Source organism: Arvicola amphibius, chromosome 1 (assembly GCF_903992535.2).
Source record: "Arvicola amphibius chromosome 1, mArvAmp1.2, whole genome shotgun sequence".
Lineage (NCBI taxonomy): Eukaryota > Metazoa > Chordata > Mammalia > Rodentia > Cricetidae > Arvicola > Arvicola amphibius.
This window is the reverse complement of record NC_052047.1, coordinates 166,324,939-166,341,085: the sequence shown is the minus strand read 5'-3', so window position 1 is coordinate 166,341,085 and position 16,147 is coordinate 166,324,939. Positions and strand designations below refer to the sequence as shown.

Below are 16,147 nucleotides of genomic sequence, written 5' to 3'. Positions count from 1 at the left end.
CAATTTGAGGAAAATGGCCACTGACTCAGACAGTAGAGTTCCTCCTACTTGAATGTTCTACGAGTCTTACATTTATTCTAGTTTTTTTTTTTTTTTTTTTAAAAATTGACAGCATGCCTTGGGCAAAGCCAGCCCGTCACCTGGCAACCATGTTTGTTGATAGGAAATACCTGAGTGGCTGGTTCGCTGCACTCCAAAGTTTCTGACTCAAACGTCTGTTTCTGAAGCGTCTTGTGAAAATCTCTCCGTGATCCGGTCTTTTTAAAGCTGCAAAACTCTGAACTTCCTTGGTTTCTTTCATTGTTGATATGATTTGATTTGGAGGGAGATGAGGAGCAGCAGAGAGGGAGAAAGAGGCAAAGCATTAGATTAAAAATAACGTACTGACATAGGGGCGGACCAAGTCGCAGAGCTTTCAACAGAGGACAATTGTTGTGCCTCCCTCTATGCACCCGGCCTCACACAAGGCTCTGCTGTACAGGGACACGCAGTCTTGCCTCCTGGCTGGCCCATTAGGAAAGGCAGGAATGGCCTGGGAAAATGCCACTGTAGAGGTGTGGTCTTTTCAGCTGTGGGGCACTTGGCTCTGAGCTGAAGCTAAACTGTATAAGAAGCTGAGATAAATCTAGCAATGTGAAGAAGCAGCAAAGAGAGTCTGCAGATAAAAACAGAGGAAGCCATTTCATCTCCACACCAATGTTCTTAATAGTGAGTAAGAAAAGCAGGACATGGCTAAGGGAAAAACACACAACGATGATGTACGGACCGACAGTCTTTGCTGACATTCACAGCCCCACGCTTGGAACTTCACTACAACTCTCAAAGGGATGGGACTGGAGGTCAGCGTCAGCGGTAGAGTGTGTGCCTAGCAAGCATGAGGGCCAAGATTCACAGGTGTGTGTTCCCATTCTTTCTCCCTCCCTCCTTCCCTCCCTCTCTCCTTCTCCCTGTCTGTCTGTTTTTCTATGTATATTTCTCTGTCTCTGTCTCCCAGTCTCTTTGATTCTTCCCCCCCCCTCTCACACACACACACACATACACACACACACTATGGAAGGGTCTAAATTAGAATAATCAGGGCTATCACTGGAGAATTGAGACCATGATGAGAAAGAAGAGAACTCTTAAGTTGTCATTTCATAACTATAGAAATTAATGTATATATTCCCCATTTTTTTTGATGACTGGGGGGCTTCTTAGAAAACATGGGACAAAGTGCATGCACATGTAATTGGTGTGCTTTCTGCATTTATTGTACAGACTGCACAGGTTGGTAAAGGGACATGTAAAGAGGTGGGAATGTATTAGGCAGGTCAGGTGATCTACAGGTAAAGGCAGAACTGTAGGAGGCCAGCAACGATTCAAACACAGTTCATAACTCTACAAGAGGGAGGGGCACTGGAGGAGGCGCATGACGCACATGGCAGGCACCAAGGGCATGTTAGTTCATTGTGTTAAGTGAGGAAGCAGGAGACGCCCCAGTGCCTTTGGTAGGGAGGTCAGGACATCTCTAGATTTTACTCTGCTCCGAAGACAATTTGTTTTGAGAAAAAAAAAAAAAAGAGAGACAAACAGCCAGCTCTCTGCAAGATCAGCCTGGCGACTATTCCAAGCCTGCCTTACTGTGACCGGCCAGCTTCAGTGTGCCCTTGCCACGTATGCGTCCAGCCCGATCTATAGTAATAAGACAGGGTGAAAAGGAGCCTGAATTAGGAACTAAAAAGAAGGAAAGGGCAAGAAACGTGTCTATGATAATTTCTGGTTTGGAGTTCCTAAACAGCTGAAAACAAACAAAAATTAAATAATATATATGTATCAAAAACATCATTGAAAATATACATTGTTCAAAAACATCAATGACAAAAGTATCCCTGGGAATGTTTTAAACAGTTGCTTGGATATAATAACTATTTGGAATATTTCAGAGAATCCTTTTGGTTCTAGCTGCTCGGGGGTTGCAGATGAAGGAGTGGATTATAACTAACAACATTTATTTTGTAAAATTTACTTTCTTTAACAGCTTTTTTTTTGGGAGGAGACCTGGTGTGAGATTTCTTAAGTCTGCCAATTTCTCGAAAGTTATTCTTAACCATATAACTCTAGGGGGCCACATGGAAGGGGATAGCAGGCCTTCTTGGTGCATAAAAGAAAAAAGAAGCAGCAAGATGGTTCAACGGGTGCCGCTTGCCACCGAGGCTTACGGCTTGAGGAGGAGCAACTCCTGCAAGTCGTCTTCTCGTCTCCGTGTACAGTTATGGCCTGTACACAAACACCCACACTCACAAACAAATAGCAAGTAAATGAAAAATGCCGAGGGGGATCTAGTCCACGCCTTATCCACTCGGCCACACTGTGGGTGGTCTAATTCCCGGGAAGAGGGAACAATCTAACTGAAGTAGTGGCAAAGACAGGCAAGTAAGAACTGTCTTGTAATTAGATCCCAAATGAGAAGGCCCGAGACCTGTGGTTATTAGCTCTGTAAAGCCCTATGTGGAGCTTTACAAGACTAAATAACAACACCAGCCCCTCAGAGGCAGTTCTAAAGCCACAGTGGTGCCTGCAATTACTTTTTTAGGACTGTCCCCTCCAAAGGGAACTGATTCAGAAGCTCCTTTTCAAGGAACACTTGAGCCATGGGGAGGTAGGGGGTGGGGGGAAGGCAGCCGACCTAAAGGCCTGAGGTGCAGCCACATTAATAACTAGGACTACGTTAGCTTGCCCCTTCCCCCAACTCATAAATTACACCTATTTCTAAGAGTGCTAACTTATAAACATGCAAACACACACATATGTGCAAGCACACACTAGCACACAGCACAACACCCAAGCACAGGCATGTGCCTGCCTTCATCAACATTTTCAGGGCACGTCTCTCTGCCTGTTTCTTCCCAGGGTGAGGAACGGACATAGGTAGATCGCAGGGATCTTTCCTGAATTGAATTTGTGATCTGATGATAAAAACTCGACATCCTTACATACTATAGGAAATAAAATCCAACTTGCTCTTCTAAAGACCCTTTTGGGGACACAGAATGTATGTCTTTTTTTTTCTCTGTTTCATGCAAATAGATGCACCCACTCCTTCCATTTTGTTGGACTGTCTTGTGGAGTTCTTTATAAGGACCTCGAAGGCACTGACAAACCAATCAGTTAGAGGTTGATGTTAAAGTTCATTTCGTAACATAGACACTTTAGCCTGATAGTGATGTCAGCCTTTGTGACTATTGCCACCGAAAGCAGTAAGACTCGTGTGTCCATGTTGGAGTAAACTTTTCCTCACACCCTTTAGCACCCACTCCCCATCTCATAAAGTCACAGTGCTCCCCTGGGAAGCAGGGCTAACGCTGGCCGGGGAGAAGCATGGCTGGCAAGCATGAGAGGTGACTCATTCCAGAAGGGCCAGCATGGAAGAAGCCACCACTGAGTCCTAAGACAGCTGGCTCAGTGCCTCTGGCTACAGGCATCCCAATCTACTCACCCCACCCTGGCAACTGACTTAAACCAAGCCAAGTTCCCAGTGAGCCTGTGTGCAGACGGGTGAAAGATGGGAAAGTAGGCAGACTGGGAGAAGAACTGTCCGCATGAAATGAGAACGGCCTGCAGCTTCCCCGGAGAACCACAGGCCTTGTCTTAAACACCCCTCTCACACACTCAGGAACACCCAAAGACAAAGGACTTCACGAAACCCTTCGTTTTAGAGCCAATATGCAGCAGGCAGAATCCGGCTCTTGGGTGGGGAGTGCCTGAGTTCAGATGCTGGCTCCTTATGAACCAGTCAAGAGAGACAGATCTGGGCAGGTGGCCTCGTGTCTCTGAGCCACAGTTTTCTCAGGTGTAGAAAAGAGGACACCTGAAGCTCATTTTAAGGGTCAATTGTGGAGATCAGAGAATAATTGTGTCCTTCTTTCTCCCCCTCCCCTCCCATTTCCCTGTTTCTCACTCTCCCCTTCCTTTCTTCTTCCTATACAATTAGCTGTTAAAACCTTAAGGTTTATTGGAACAAGGTAGCCATCCATGTCTCAGAGTGAAAAGAAGTCCGGAATTGGAACTTGAATCCAGGATAGCGTAAGGGATGCATTTATCACGAAAGTGCTGCCTGTACGGAGTGGTGAATCATAGCCAAATGGTGCAAGGAAGAGGTCAGAACATAGGCAGCCTGGCACATGATCATCACCGAGCTTGAGTCTCAGTGATTTATTTATAAATAAATAATATTAATATTTTATATAATTATATTTATATATTACAATATATATAAAATACATATAAATTTTATTTATAAAGAAGCATTTATGAAAGAAGGGACACCTGACATAACTTGGGCTTGGTGACAAGGCTCCATCTCATGGAGAATCATCCTGGTACTGTCTCAGTGCAAGATAAAAAGGCTCACCTGGCAGGAATGGCATGCCTGGGGTCAGAACCAGAATAGGAGGAGGACAGATACCGGGGTAGAGGAGAGTGTGGGCAATGGTTCCACACAGGAGAATCAAACAGCTAGAAACAGGAAAGACACGGGAGCTACATTTTGCCAGAGGAAGGAGTGAAGATAGGAGCAGACACCATGAAGTTGGATGTACAGGCCAACAAGTTGTCATTGTTTTCATTCTGTTCAGTGAAAGGACCAGAGGAGCCAGGCCTCAGCAAAAACGAGCATGCTTTACACATGCATCATGGCTGCTGAGCGCTACTGCCCACTGAGGCACTCACGTGTGGAGCGTGGCTGCTGAGTGCTACTGCCCACTGAGGCACTCACAATGCAGCATGGCTGCTGAGTGCTACTGTCCGCTGAGGCACAGTGGCAATGAGGCCATGACTAACTCTGGGGAAGGAAGGAAAAACCTAATAGTTTTTTAATCTCACTGGAATATCATGTGTCAGAGAGCAAGGATATCTTCCATGATGTAAGTGTCAGTCAGAGACGGATACCAGGCAACCTGAAGACCATTTGAGCATCAAAATAAACAAGAGACATGAGTCAAATTATTCACGAAAACAGGAAATTATAGCTCCATATTTATAGAAATAAAGTGAAGGTTTGATGAGGAAGGGGATATAAACAAACCCAAAGAGGGGAGCAGTCTATAAAATGGCTGGCCCATAATCTCAGAAGGCAGGGAAGATTCCACACCGAGAAGGTCCTCCAGCATGACCAAGACAAATGGCATGTCACACTGAAGTGCAGTGTGTAATTTGGAACTGGATTCTTTTGCTCTCCAAAGAATATCCTTCAGCCATTTGATGAAAACTGAAATCTGAGGGTTATGTGGTAATGAAATATTGATATTAATTTTCAGAATGTGGGGATTATATGGCAACTGTAATGGAAAATGTGCTTGTCTGTAGCAATTACACACTAACGTAGGTGGGGTAATGGGAAAAGCAGATCAGAGGTTTGATCTCCCATGGTTAATGGTTCGGGAGAGCTCTTGGCTTATGTTCAGAACTTTTCTATAAATTTGAGGTTGTCTCTAAATAAAAGAAAAGTAATATGTCAGGCACCTGGCACTGCAGTAAAAATTACTGGGCTCCAATCAGGTCCCGTTTACCAAGCCATGCACCAATTCTCCAGCTGCTGTGAGCATAAAACTTGTCCACCCATCTTTCCTTCCTGTTCCCTATGCCAACCCTATTACTTTGGCTCCATGATGGCTATAAAGATAGGAATCAGAACACAGTAGTTTCTCTCTTCAGGCAATTTTAAACACAAAACTGTTGCAGCCCAAGGCCAACTATGATCTGAGACCCCCATCCTTAGTAGGCCCCTCTCCAGGTTTTTTTCTAAAGACTCATCCTTAAGGACCACATGCATCTGAATACCTGCCCCAGGTTCTGCTTCTAGGGAAGCAACAAAGACAGTTACATGCCAGCTGTTTTCATTAGCATCAGTGACATTACTGTCCCATGCGACGTCAATGAATGCACTGTAAATCCAGATACTCCATAAATACATAGAATCCAATGTCTTCTAATATCCCCAGTATGGCAGAACTACATTGTTTCCTAGGAGAAATGTACTTAGCTATCAGAAACAAGGATAGAGCTCTGAAAAGAGCCCATTTTAATATTTCACTTTGTAGGATGTTTCAAATCCTGAGGGAGAGTCTACTGTCATGATTAAACAAATGTTTATAGTTTAATTCTCTTGAGAATAAGATGCCAAGAAGAATTCCTAAGAATTATTGCTGAGAGCTGGACCTGCCTTCCGAGAAGTCATTCTACTGAAAGAGATGCCACAGTTAACAGCGAAGACGCTATAGACATGTAGCTAGAACTCAATGAACAGCGACAAAAGATTCAGGAGAAACGTCAACAAGGTGTTTTAAACACTCACAGAAGGAGGTGACAATTTCTAGCCATACCAGCAAAGGCTTGGTAGAAGCTTTTGACCAGGGCCTCTGCACAGCGCATCTGGAGCAGGCTGTGGTGGATGTCCACAGCCAGGTTACTGCTTGTTACCACGTAGGCTGATGAGCCTGCCTTGCTCTCCATGCTTTAAGAAAGCAGAGCACCTTGACAGCCAGCACAACAAATGCGTGTCATCATCAGCAATTATTGATCGAGGAGACATTTTTATGGTGTTTTGGGAGTAACTGAATTATATGCACTGATGTGTTCAATTTTTAATTGTTTACCAGTTCACTGGGAGTAAAAATGGAGCAATAAAACAGATGATACCCTATTCCTTGATATCCCCACTCTCCTTGAGCATGACCTTCTGGTGGAATCGCCGTAATCACTCAGGAGGGAAGACAAACTCCAGGGACTTTTATGATGCTGCCCATAACACCCGTGAAATGTTTCACTGTCACTGTGGATCATACACCGAAAATAAATCCCACGTAAACATGTTTAATCACTGGAGAGTTTGACTCACCACCAAGACATGGAAAACATTTTGAAGTTAATCACCCCAGCTTCATTTAGCAAAAATGACTGGGAAAATGGTGCTTAAGACCCTTACTATCCCCCAGAGGATGCTATCAAACACAATCCACACAAAATTATGAAGGTAGTAGGAAAATTAGATAAGAAGTGAACAAAATAAAACCCCTCCCCAAATCATCAGTTCTATGCCTATTTTCAAAACACTTAAAACAAAAAGAACTAAAAATGTGTTAGTCTTGGCTTAACTGTAGACATGAAACACAGAAAAGAAATATCTATTCAAGGAATCTCCCAGCTTCAGAATCACAGGCAAATATTTCAAGTAAAGAATATTTTTTTTTTCTGGGCTTGTGAGGTGGGTCAGTCAGTAAATGTGCTTGCGGCTAAACCTGATCACCCGAGTTCAATACCCAAGCCCTAAGGTGGAGGGAAGGGGCTGCCTCCTACAAGCTGCTCTGACTGGCTTCTATATATGTACACATATGTGCAAAAACCAGAGAAATGTGAATATTTTCTCCAAAAGGAGATCATGTACTATACATAATTCAACCTTTCCTTACTGAGCGATAAAAACAAGTCTGGGCCTCACGTTCGTCCGCATCTGATTTAAACATGACAACGACAGAACTGGATGGCAAATGCCCTACAGAATGATGGGAGTGGGAGGGAATGCTGGTGGCCATTACCCCACACCTCTGCCCATTAAGTGGAATCCAAAGCCATTATCGCAGAGAACAAGGGCATAAAACTCTATCTCCAGATATTACAGAGAAATGTAATAGCAGTTAGGAGATAATTGAGGAATAAAGGAGCTAACTAAATCAGTGCTTGACTGCATGGTTTTGGATGACAAAGACATGTCCATGGAAGGCAAAGTGGCTTCATTAAGATCACACCTCTGGAGAAAGCGGGCTGCCACCCATCCCCAAAGTGTAGTAAAACATATGGTGTAGAATTCAAAGGTTATTCCCTCGACACACTAATTGAAGTGTCTATCGTGATATTTCATTTTTATACATATTATAAGCAATAATGTTTACTTGATTATTGCTAATGAGATCTTTAAAATCCCATTTCACTCACAATAGTAAAATATGGGTGTATGTATACACACACACACACACACATACACACACACACATATATATATATATTGTAGTTTTTATTTTATAAATTTGTGTGCTTTTGCTTGCATTATGTCTGTATACCATGTATGTGACTAGTGCCTTCAGGGGCCAGAGAGAGCATCAGATCCTCTGGAACAAGAGTAACAGATGACAGTTGGAATGTTGCAAGTCCACAAGTCCAATTACACTTTTTCTTGGGCTAGCTTTAGCCCCCCTACTAGCCATTCCTTGCTGACCTCTGTGTCGGAAAGGACATCCTGTGAATCATAAATAAACGTTTGGAATCTAACTTAGCAGTCACTAGCTTCCATCAACCCAAGAGCCAAGAACACCATCAGAGTGCAACTGGGACCTGTAGAGAGACCCCCCCCATCATAGACCTGTAGAGAGATCCCCCCCCATCATAGACCTGTAGAGAGATCCCCCCCCATCATAGACCTGTAGAGAGATCCCCCCCATCATAGACCTGTAGAGAGATCCCCCCCATCATAGACCTGTAGAGAGATCCCCCCCATCATAGACCTGTAGAGAGATCCCCCCCCATCATAGACCTGTAGAGAGATCCCCCCCATCATAGACCTGTAGAGAGACCCCCCCCATCATAGACCTGTAGAGAGATCCCCCCCATCATAGACCTGTAGAGAGATCCCCCCCCCATCATAGACCTGTAGAGAGACCCCCCCCATCATAGACCTGTAGAGAGATTCCCCCCCATCACAGACCTGTAGAGAGATCCCCCCCATCATAGACCTGTAGAGAGATCCCCCCCCATCATGCTTTAACTTACACTCCGATGCTTCCACCAAGGTTATTTTTAAAACGCTTTGGCTGATCAATCTTTGTTCTGTTACTTTCAAACTCCACAAACTGCTTCCATGTTGGACCATTATATTTGGTGAGATCTAAATGTATGTTCCATGATCATGATCACTCATATTTGTTCCAGAATAAACCATGCCTTTTGTTCCTTGAAGCAAGAGCTGATCCTCTTGTTTGCACAGCAGATGCTTTGCTCACTGAACACTTTTAAACGCTTCTACTGTGTAAGTTCCTTACCCAGGATACTTTAACATTTAGAATGATATATGTAATTAAATCCATGTTGGTATTTTCCTTAAGATTTTTATTTTTGGTGTCATGTTTAAATTCTAATTTTAGCATAACGTTAATTTGTATGGCTCTGGGTTAAATATGGGTCTAGACCTTTAGCCATTTGGCTGCTGTTCCTGTTCCCTTGTGTGTCCTATTTCTTTTTCAGAAGCAGTGATTATCCATGCGCTTATCTCTTATGAAAACAATATCTGTTTATATTATGTCACATGTACTGGAGATGGAGATTACCACTGGCTGAGTTCTCAGCACATTCATGGCATGGACCAGTTCCCTTCTCCAAAATCAGCTAGTTGGCAGAGGAAAGCCTCCAACTCCAGAACTCATGGACAGTTCCTGAAGATCTTTGACTAGTATCTTACAGAAGGGCACATTTTTCTACCCCTATTTTTGATTTTCTGGTAAAATGACTCTGAAATGCTGAGAATGAAAATTATAATCTCAACATACTCTTCTCCCAAAAATCACTCAGTGTCTGTGTATGCCCATAATGCTTTATTCATGGGGAAAATCCAGGTGCCCTTCATCACCAAATTCCAACTATATTTTCTTTTTCTTTTTTTTTTCATATTTATTTATTTATTATGTATACAATATTCTTTCTGCGTGTATGCCTGAAGGCCAGAAGAGGGCACCAGAACTCATTACAGATGGTTGTGAGCCACCATGTGGTTGCTGGGAATTGAACTCAGGACCTTTGGAAGAGCAGGCAATGCTCTTAACCACTGAGCCATCTCTCCAGCCCCCAACTATATTTTCATCATGGCTTTTAAAAAACATTTTAATTTAATCTTTGGCAATTATATATACAATGTATATCCATATATACACACACAAAGTATATCCATTTACATACATTATATTTACAGATATACACTTTAGACATTATAATTTTATATATACAATGGTCATATATCCATTCCCTATTCCCCTGGACACCTCCACCACAACAAATCTCTCTCAAACTTTCATATCCTTTCTTTTCTTATCTCTAATTACCACTAAATCCATTTGGTGCTGATGGCATACACATGGGTGTGAGGCAATCAACTAGAGCATGGGCAATATACCAGCCACAATATCCCCTAAGAAAAAGTGATTCCCGTTTTCCTGGCAGCCATCGACTACCTATAGTGCATCAGCGAGGGGTGGGGCTTCAGGAGCCACTCCCTATCCAAAGCGCAGGGACATGGCCCAACAGTTAAGAGTACTTGCTGCTCTTCTGGAGGACTCGAGTTTCCCAGAGCCAATCTTGTACTTCTCACAGCCACTGTAACTTAAGCTTCAGGGGATTCTGAAGGCATATAGTCTCTCTCTCTCTCTCTCTCTCTCTCTCTCTCTCTCTCTCTCTCTCACACACACACACACACACACACACACACACACACACAGAGTGAGAGAGAGAGAGAGAGACAGAGACAGAGAGACAGAGACAGAGAGAGAGAAAACAGTACAATATTTCTCCCTTCCATTTCCTTCCTTCAAACCCTCCCATATTCCCATTCTTGCTCTCTTTCAAATTCATGGCCTCTTTTTTCATTAATTATTGTTTTACACACACAAACACATACATGAAAGCATAACCAATCCGTGTGTTCTGCTGTTCTCAGCATTCCCTAGTTGCCTGTAGCTCTTTGTGCAGGGTTGAGGCCTTATGGGCTTTTGCCGTGTCAACCCTGACATGTCTGTTGTCATTTTCAGTTCATGTTTAGGCGGTCATGTGGGTGAGACTTTATGTCAGTGGCTTCTGACATTACTAAGAGACACAATTTTATAGAAAATTCCCCCAGGACCCACCTAAAAGCCTCAGATGGTGAAGATGGGGATCCCTTCAGCAAACGGGCCATATTTGCAAACTCTGGATTTGATTAAGTGATTCTGGTTCAATGTACAAGGTGAAAAGGAATTCAAGGGAGATTCCTAAGGTCAACCTTGTGCTTCCACGTGCATGTGCAGACATAACTACATACACAGACACACATACACACATGTACACATGCATTCAAACATACATACACCCCAAAACATGAAAAGGGAAGAAGTGATCTAAAATTTTATAAAACCAAATAGCTTAATATAGTTGCACAACTATTTTTAAGTAGTACACCAAGGAAAAAAATTACCAGTGGCCAACAAATACATGGGAGAAAAAAAGTCTAACCTGATAATCAAATAGAATGTCAAAAATGTCAATCTTTCACAAAAAATGGAAATGTTAATGTGATATTTTATAATTTCTAATATTCAATATATAATTCATATGTATTAAATCATTGATCTATTAACTCTTAAATTTGTACTATACCATAGGCACAGAAATTATAGGTTTCCCCAAAGAAAAAAAAATAAATGTGCACAGGGTTTTAGTGAGAAGGACATTGCTGCACTTTAAGTATAAAAACAACAAAACAAAACAAGGATTCACTTAAACATTAAAACTGATTGGATAAATTGTGATATAGAGGTATTATGCAATCATTAGTTACTGTGATCAGGAAGAATCACTAAAAGTAAAGATAGGGAATTCTCCCTTTCTGTGAAAATTGAAAATGCAGGCTAAAAATAATACTGGAGTCCAGTTTAGTATTTCTATAAACACATACTACAAAGAAATTTGATTCAAGACCTATAATACCATCATCAACTATGGTTACCTACATAGAATGAAATTCATTGATTTTTGGTTTTGTTTCTCTATAGTTTCTAAAGTTTCTAAACTCCCTGTCATGAACATCCTAAAGTCTTTTTTAAAAAAATAAAATGAAATTTGCGGAAGACAGAAAAAAAGTTTTCCAAGAGTCTGTGCTACCATTAGGAGGGAGCAAGCACAGTGTTTCCAATAGAAAATAAATCTGAAAACCAAATTTAGCCCAATGGACTTTCTGTTTATTGTTCCCTCTTGGATTTTTTTTTAGAACTTTAAAGACCCAGAAAAGTGCCTCTAATTATACCATTTTGAAGCTTGAGAACAATTTGTTCTGAAATCTCTCACTTATTAGCTGCAATGTGCAATCTTATTTGCCTTCTGGCAAGCTTGGTTTTCCACTTGTGTTAGAACGGAAGACAGATTGACAAGCAGCCTTATGTAATTACTTCCTATAAGTGATTCTTTTTCCTCTTTATCCTTATGTAATTACTTCCTATAAGTGATTCTTTTTCCTCTTCAGTTACTGGAATCAGTATGCATGCTGGCCTTACCAAAAAAAACAAAAAACAAAAACAAAAAAAACAAAACAACAATAAAAACATATTCAAGGGCACACTCAGAGTAGCTGGATAAAAACCCAGTCCCAAATCCCAAGCATCCTTTATTATGTGTCCCCGAGAAGAGTAACTCTTGCTGGAGTAGGGAAAGAGGAGGCTACCTTTTGCAAACTGATTACGTCTCATAGGCTTTCTGATAAGTATCTGGTGGCGTGGGTGTCACACACAGGTTCATGCGTGTGCATGCATATGCACACACAGCAGGGATTCCTGTGGTCCAACCCTTCTCACAAGACTGTGCTGTGAAGACCATTAGTTTGGGGATAGAAACCTCAGAAAAAAGTCACAAAATGTTTGATTAACTCTTAAGAATACTCTCTTGATGGGAAGACTAGCAAGTAATTTATTTCAGGATCACAAATTCTAAAGATATCTTTGAAGTTGAGGTCAAGTTTCAATTCACTAACTATCTTTTATCTAGGAGTTAATCAAAATAAAAAAAAACAAAAAAGATGAATTCCTTTCTTATTATTTTTGTGAGACAGGGTCTTGACATGCTGCTCAAGCTGGTTTTGCACTTTTAGGTTCAAAGTATAATTCTGCCTCAGCCTCCAAAGTAGTTGTAACTGGCTAATAGGCAATCCTATTCTTCATGTTTAAAATGTGACTTTCTTCCTAACTAAACAGATAAATACACTGTAGTATATCAGTACAATGAAACTTTTTTCTGTGCTAACAGAAAGTGCAGGATGAAGGCACAGGAGACAAGATGAAGGAAGGTGAAATCAAAGACCATGAAGAAGACTGGTATGGACCAATGAGGGTGGGGGCAGAAACAGGTAGAGCACCAGGATTTTTAGGTGAAATCAAAGACCATGAAGAAGACTGGTATGGACCAATGAGGGTGGGGGCAGAAACAGGTAGAGCACCAGGATTTTTAGGTGAAATCAAAGACCATGAAGAAGACTGGTATGGACCAATGAGGGTGGGGGCAGAAACAGGTAGAGCACCAGGATTTTTAGGGCAGCAAAACCTTTTTGTTTGACGATGCAAGGACAGAAGCATTTCATTATGCATTTGTGAAAACACATCAAATACACAGCTCAAAAACTGAGCCTAGCGCTGGCGATGTAGCCCAGTGTGCCCAGCATGAAGGGGAGTTTGGGAAATCTCAGGGCTTGCTGTTCAGTTTTACTGCAACCCTAAAAACCCTCCAAAAAGTCACTGAATTTGAAAAACAAGAAAACACTAGCAATGTAAAATTTACATATATATATAAATTAACATTTATATATAAAGAGAGGATAAACTTACTTCCGGTTCACAATCAGCCATTCTCGAATATAGGTCTGAACACAGTCCCTGACATGAGGATCCAGTTCAACTCTAATTAGGTGAAAAATAAAATAAAACAAGTTACTATTGAACAAGTGTGATAAGATCAGGGGACAAAACATCACTTCAAATCTGTATCAATAAGAATGCTAGGGATGTTCTTGCCCATTCATTTCAAGTGTATGAAGTATTATGAAGTATTCCTAAGGCAATGACATTTGTTCTTTGATGAAACAAATGTGTGGGCATTTTATGCTCTGTGAGTTTCTTTGAAGGCATTAAGACACCAGTAGGGAGCTAGAATTAAACACCAAACAAGAAAAATAAGTTGAAATAGTTATTTCTAATGGAAAAAAATTGTTTGTTCTTCTGTAATTTTGTTAGGGCACGCGGGCTTTCCATTCAGAAAGCCGAGAACAGCTGTCTTAGGCTTTGATGACTTCGTAGATACAGGCGTGGATTCCTGTCATACCTGCTGAGAAGTGTGCCATTAGAGACATTCTCTGTGTGTTTCACAGTCTGGAAATCAGAAGTGATGACAGCCACAATGCTTTTGGGATTGTTAGAAATACATTAGTACTAAATAGGTCTAAAATCTGTAAGTTTTTTATATAAATATTTTTTTAAAGATTTATTTATTCATTATGTATACAGTGTTCTGCAGGCCAAAAGGGGACACCAGATCTTACTACAGATGGTTGTGAGCCCCTATGTGGTTGCTGGGAATTGAACTCAGGACCTCTGGAATAGTAGGTAGTGCTCTTAAACTCTGAGCCATCTCTCCATCCCCTTATATAAATATTTTTGAGATTATAATAGGATTATTATCCTTTCCCCCTTTCCCTGTCCTCCCTCCAAACCCTCCCAATGTTCTTATTCAAATCCATGGCCTTTTTCTTTAGTTGTTGCTATACCTACAAATGTATATGTATGCACACATCCACAAATACAACCGCCTCAGTCCATACAATATTACTTATATGTGTATGTTTTCAGGGCTAACCATTTGGTATTGGAAAGGCAATAGGTGTGTTCTTCCCCGGGGAAGATTATTTCTCTGGCTCTCAGCATTCCATAGCTGCCTATAGTTCTTTGTCTGTGTAGAGGCCTCTGGGCTCTTACCCCTTCCAGGTTATACTACAAGTCTTAATTTTGCATTTGTAAAATGGGGATGCTATCATTTGGATCTTGGGTGTCTTCCTAAGGACCACATGTTAAAGTCTTAGTCCCTGGCATGACAAAATTGAGAAGTGGCAAATTCTTCAGGATGTGGGGTTGTATGGGAGGTCTTGATCACTGGACACTGCCCTTGGAGGGGACTGTAAGACACTGCTTTCTTCCTCTGGCCATGAAGTGGTCACAAATTACTTCTCTTGTGTTATCATCTCTCACCATAATACTCTGCCTCTACAGGACCAAAGCAAAGCAGTCAACTAGCTAGGGGCTGAAATCTCCCAAACCGTGAGCCAAACTAAGTGCTTCTTCATTTTAGTTGATTCATCACAGGGAAAGGGAAACTGGCTAACACGGGGAACAGAACAGAACTCACCAGTGGGCTACCTATCAATAACGAGACCAAATTCTACAAACATTAGATAGGAGATCTCTTGGCCTTGACTGCTCAAATCCCAGCTCCATTCCACATTGACTCCATAATCTTATGCCAGTCATTCAGTCCTTCTGTGTCTCAATTTCCTCACCAGCAAGTGGTGAGAATAATAAGAGTACCCCCTCTAGAGAACCATGATGAAGACATGATGCTAGCATGCAAAGTGCCTGGAAGAGTGACTGGCCATAGAAAGAACCCTGTGCTAATTGAGACTTAGCTGACATTTGCTGTGCACCGGGTGCTGACTTAAGCACTTCGCATGTATGGATCCAACAGGCCAGGCACTGCTGTTATTCTTGTGCAGAAGAACGAAGTGGTAAGAATATTAATCCGAGTAAGAGACCAAGTAGCCAAGCCGGGACCATCAGGGCCCTGGCTCATGACTACCACAGATCACTACTCAGCGCAAGATCTGAGTGAGGCACAGGGTTTTACTCTCGTGGTGACCAGAATGCCCTCCCTTGCCTGCCTTGCTTACGCGGAAGACAGTCATCAGAGAGGTAACACGTTCACCAGAAGTCATAGCAACAAAACTGTGTCTCACTCGCAACATGGCTCTGGGAAAGACTGCCTTCTTTATCAAAGTTTAAAACGTCCTCCTTCCTGGAAACGTCCTGGGTTTCATACCAGCTCTTCCACGCATCTGGCCACATTTTAAGGCAACTAACTGGAAATTTTCACACAGATAAAGAACGTGACTCTAGCAAAGGTGAAGAAGTGTTGTCACTATGGAAACCACCCCTGAATAAAGGGCCTGATGCTGAGGAAAGGTTTCCCAGTGAGGACAGAGATCTGGGTTTGGGGAAATGAGTATTTCCTACACGGAATAGAGCTGCACACATGGCTAGCTTGCTATGTCAAGCAAACTGACCGA

General features: G+C 41.9%; 1 protein-coding gene across 3 annotated transcripts in view; it reads right to left on the bottom strand.

Annotated features, from left to right (window-relative positions):
- Dock8 (dedicator of cytokinesis 8) overlaps positions 1–16,147 on the bottom strand; it is a 203,431-nt gene that overhangs the window by 127,181 nt on the left and 60,103 nt on the right. For all 3 annotated transcript variants that reach the window (XM_038327158.1, XM_038327166.2, XM_038327176.2), the window contains 2 exons: positions 13,644–13,715; positions 171–294 (listed from right to left, as the gene is read on the bottom strand). In XM_038327158.1, the coding sequence (XP_038183086.1) occupies positions 171–294; positions 13,644–13,715 (196 nt within the window). The remainder of the gene's footprint in view (positions 1–170; positions 295–13,643; positions 13,716–16,147) is intronic.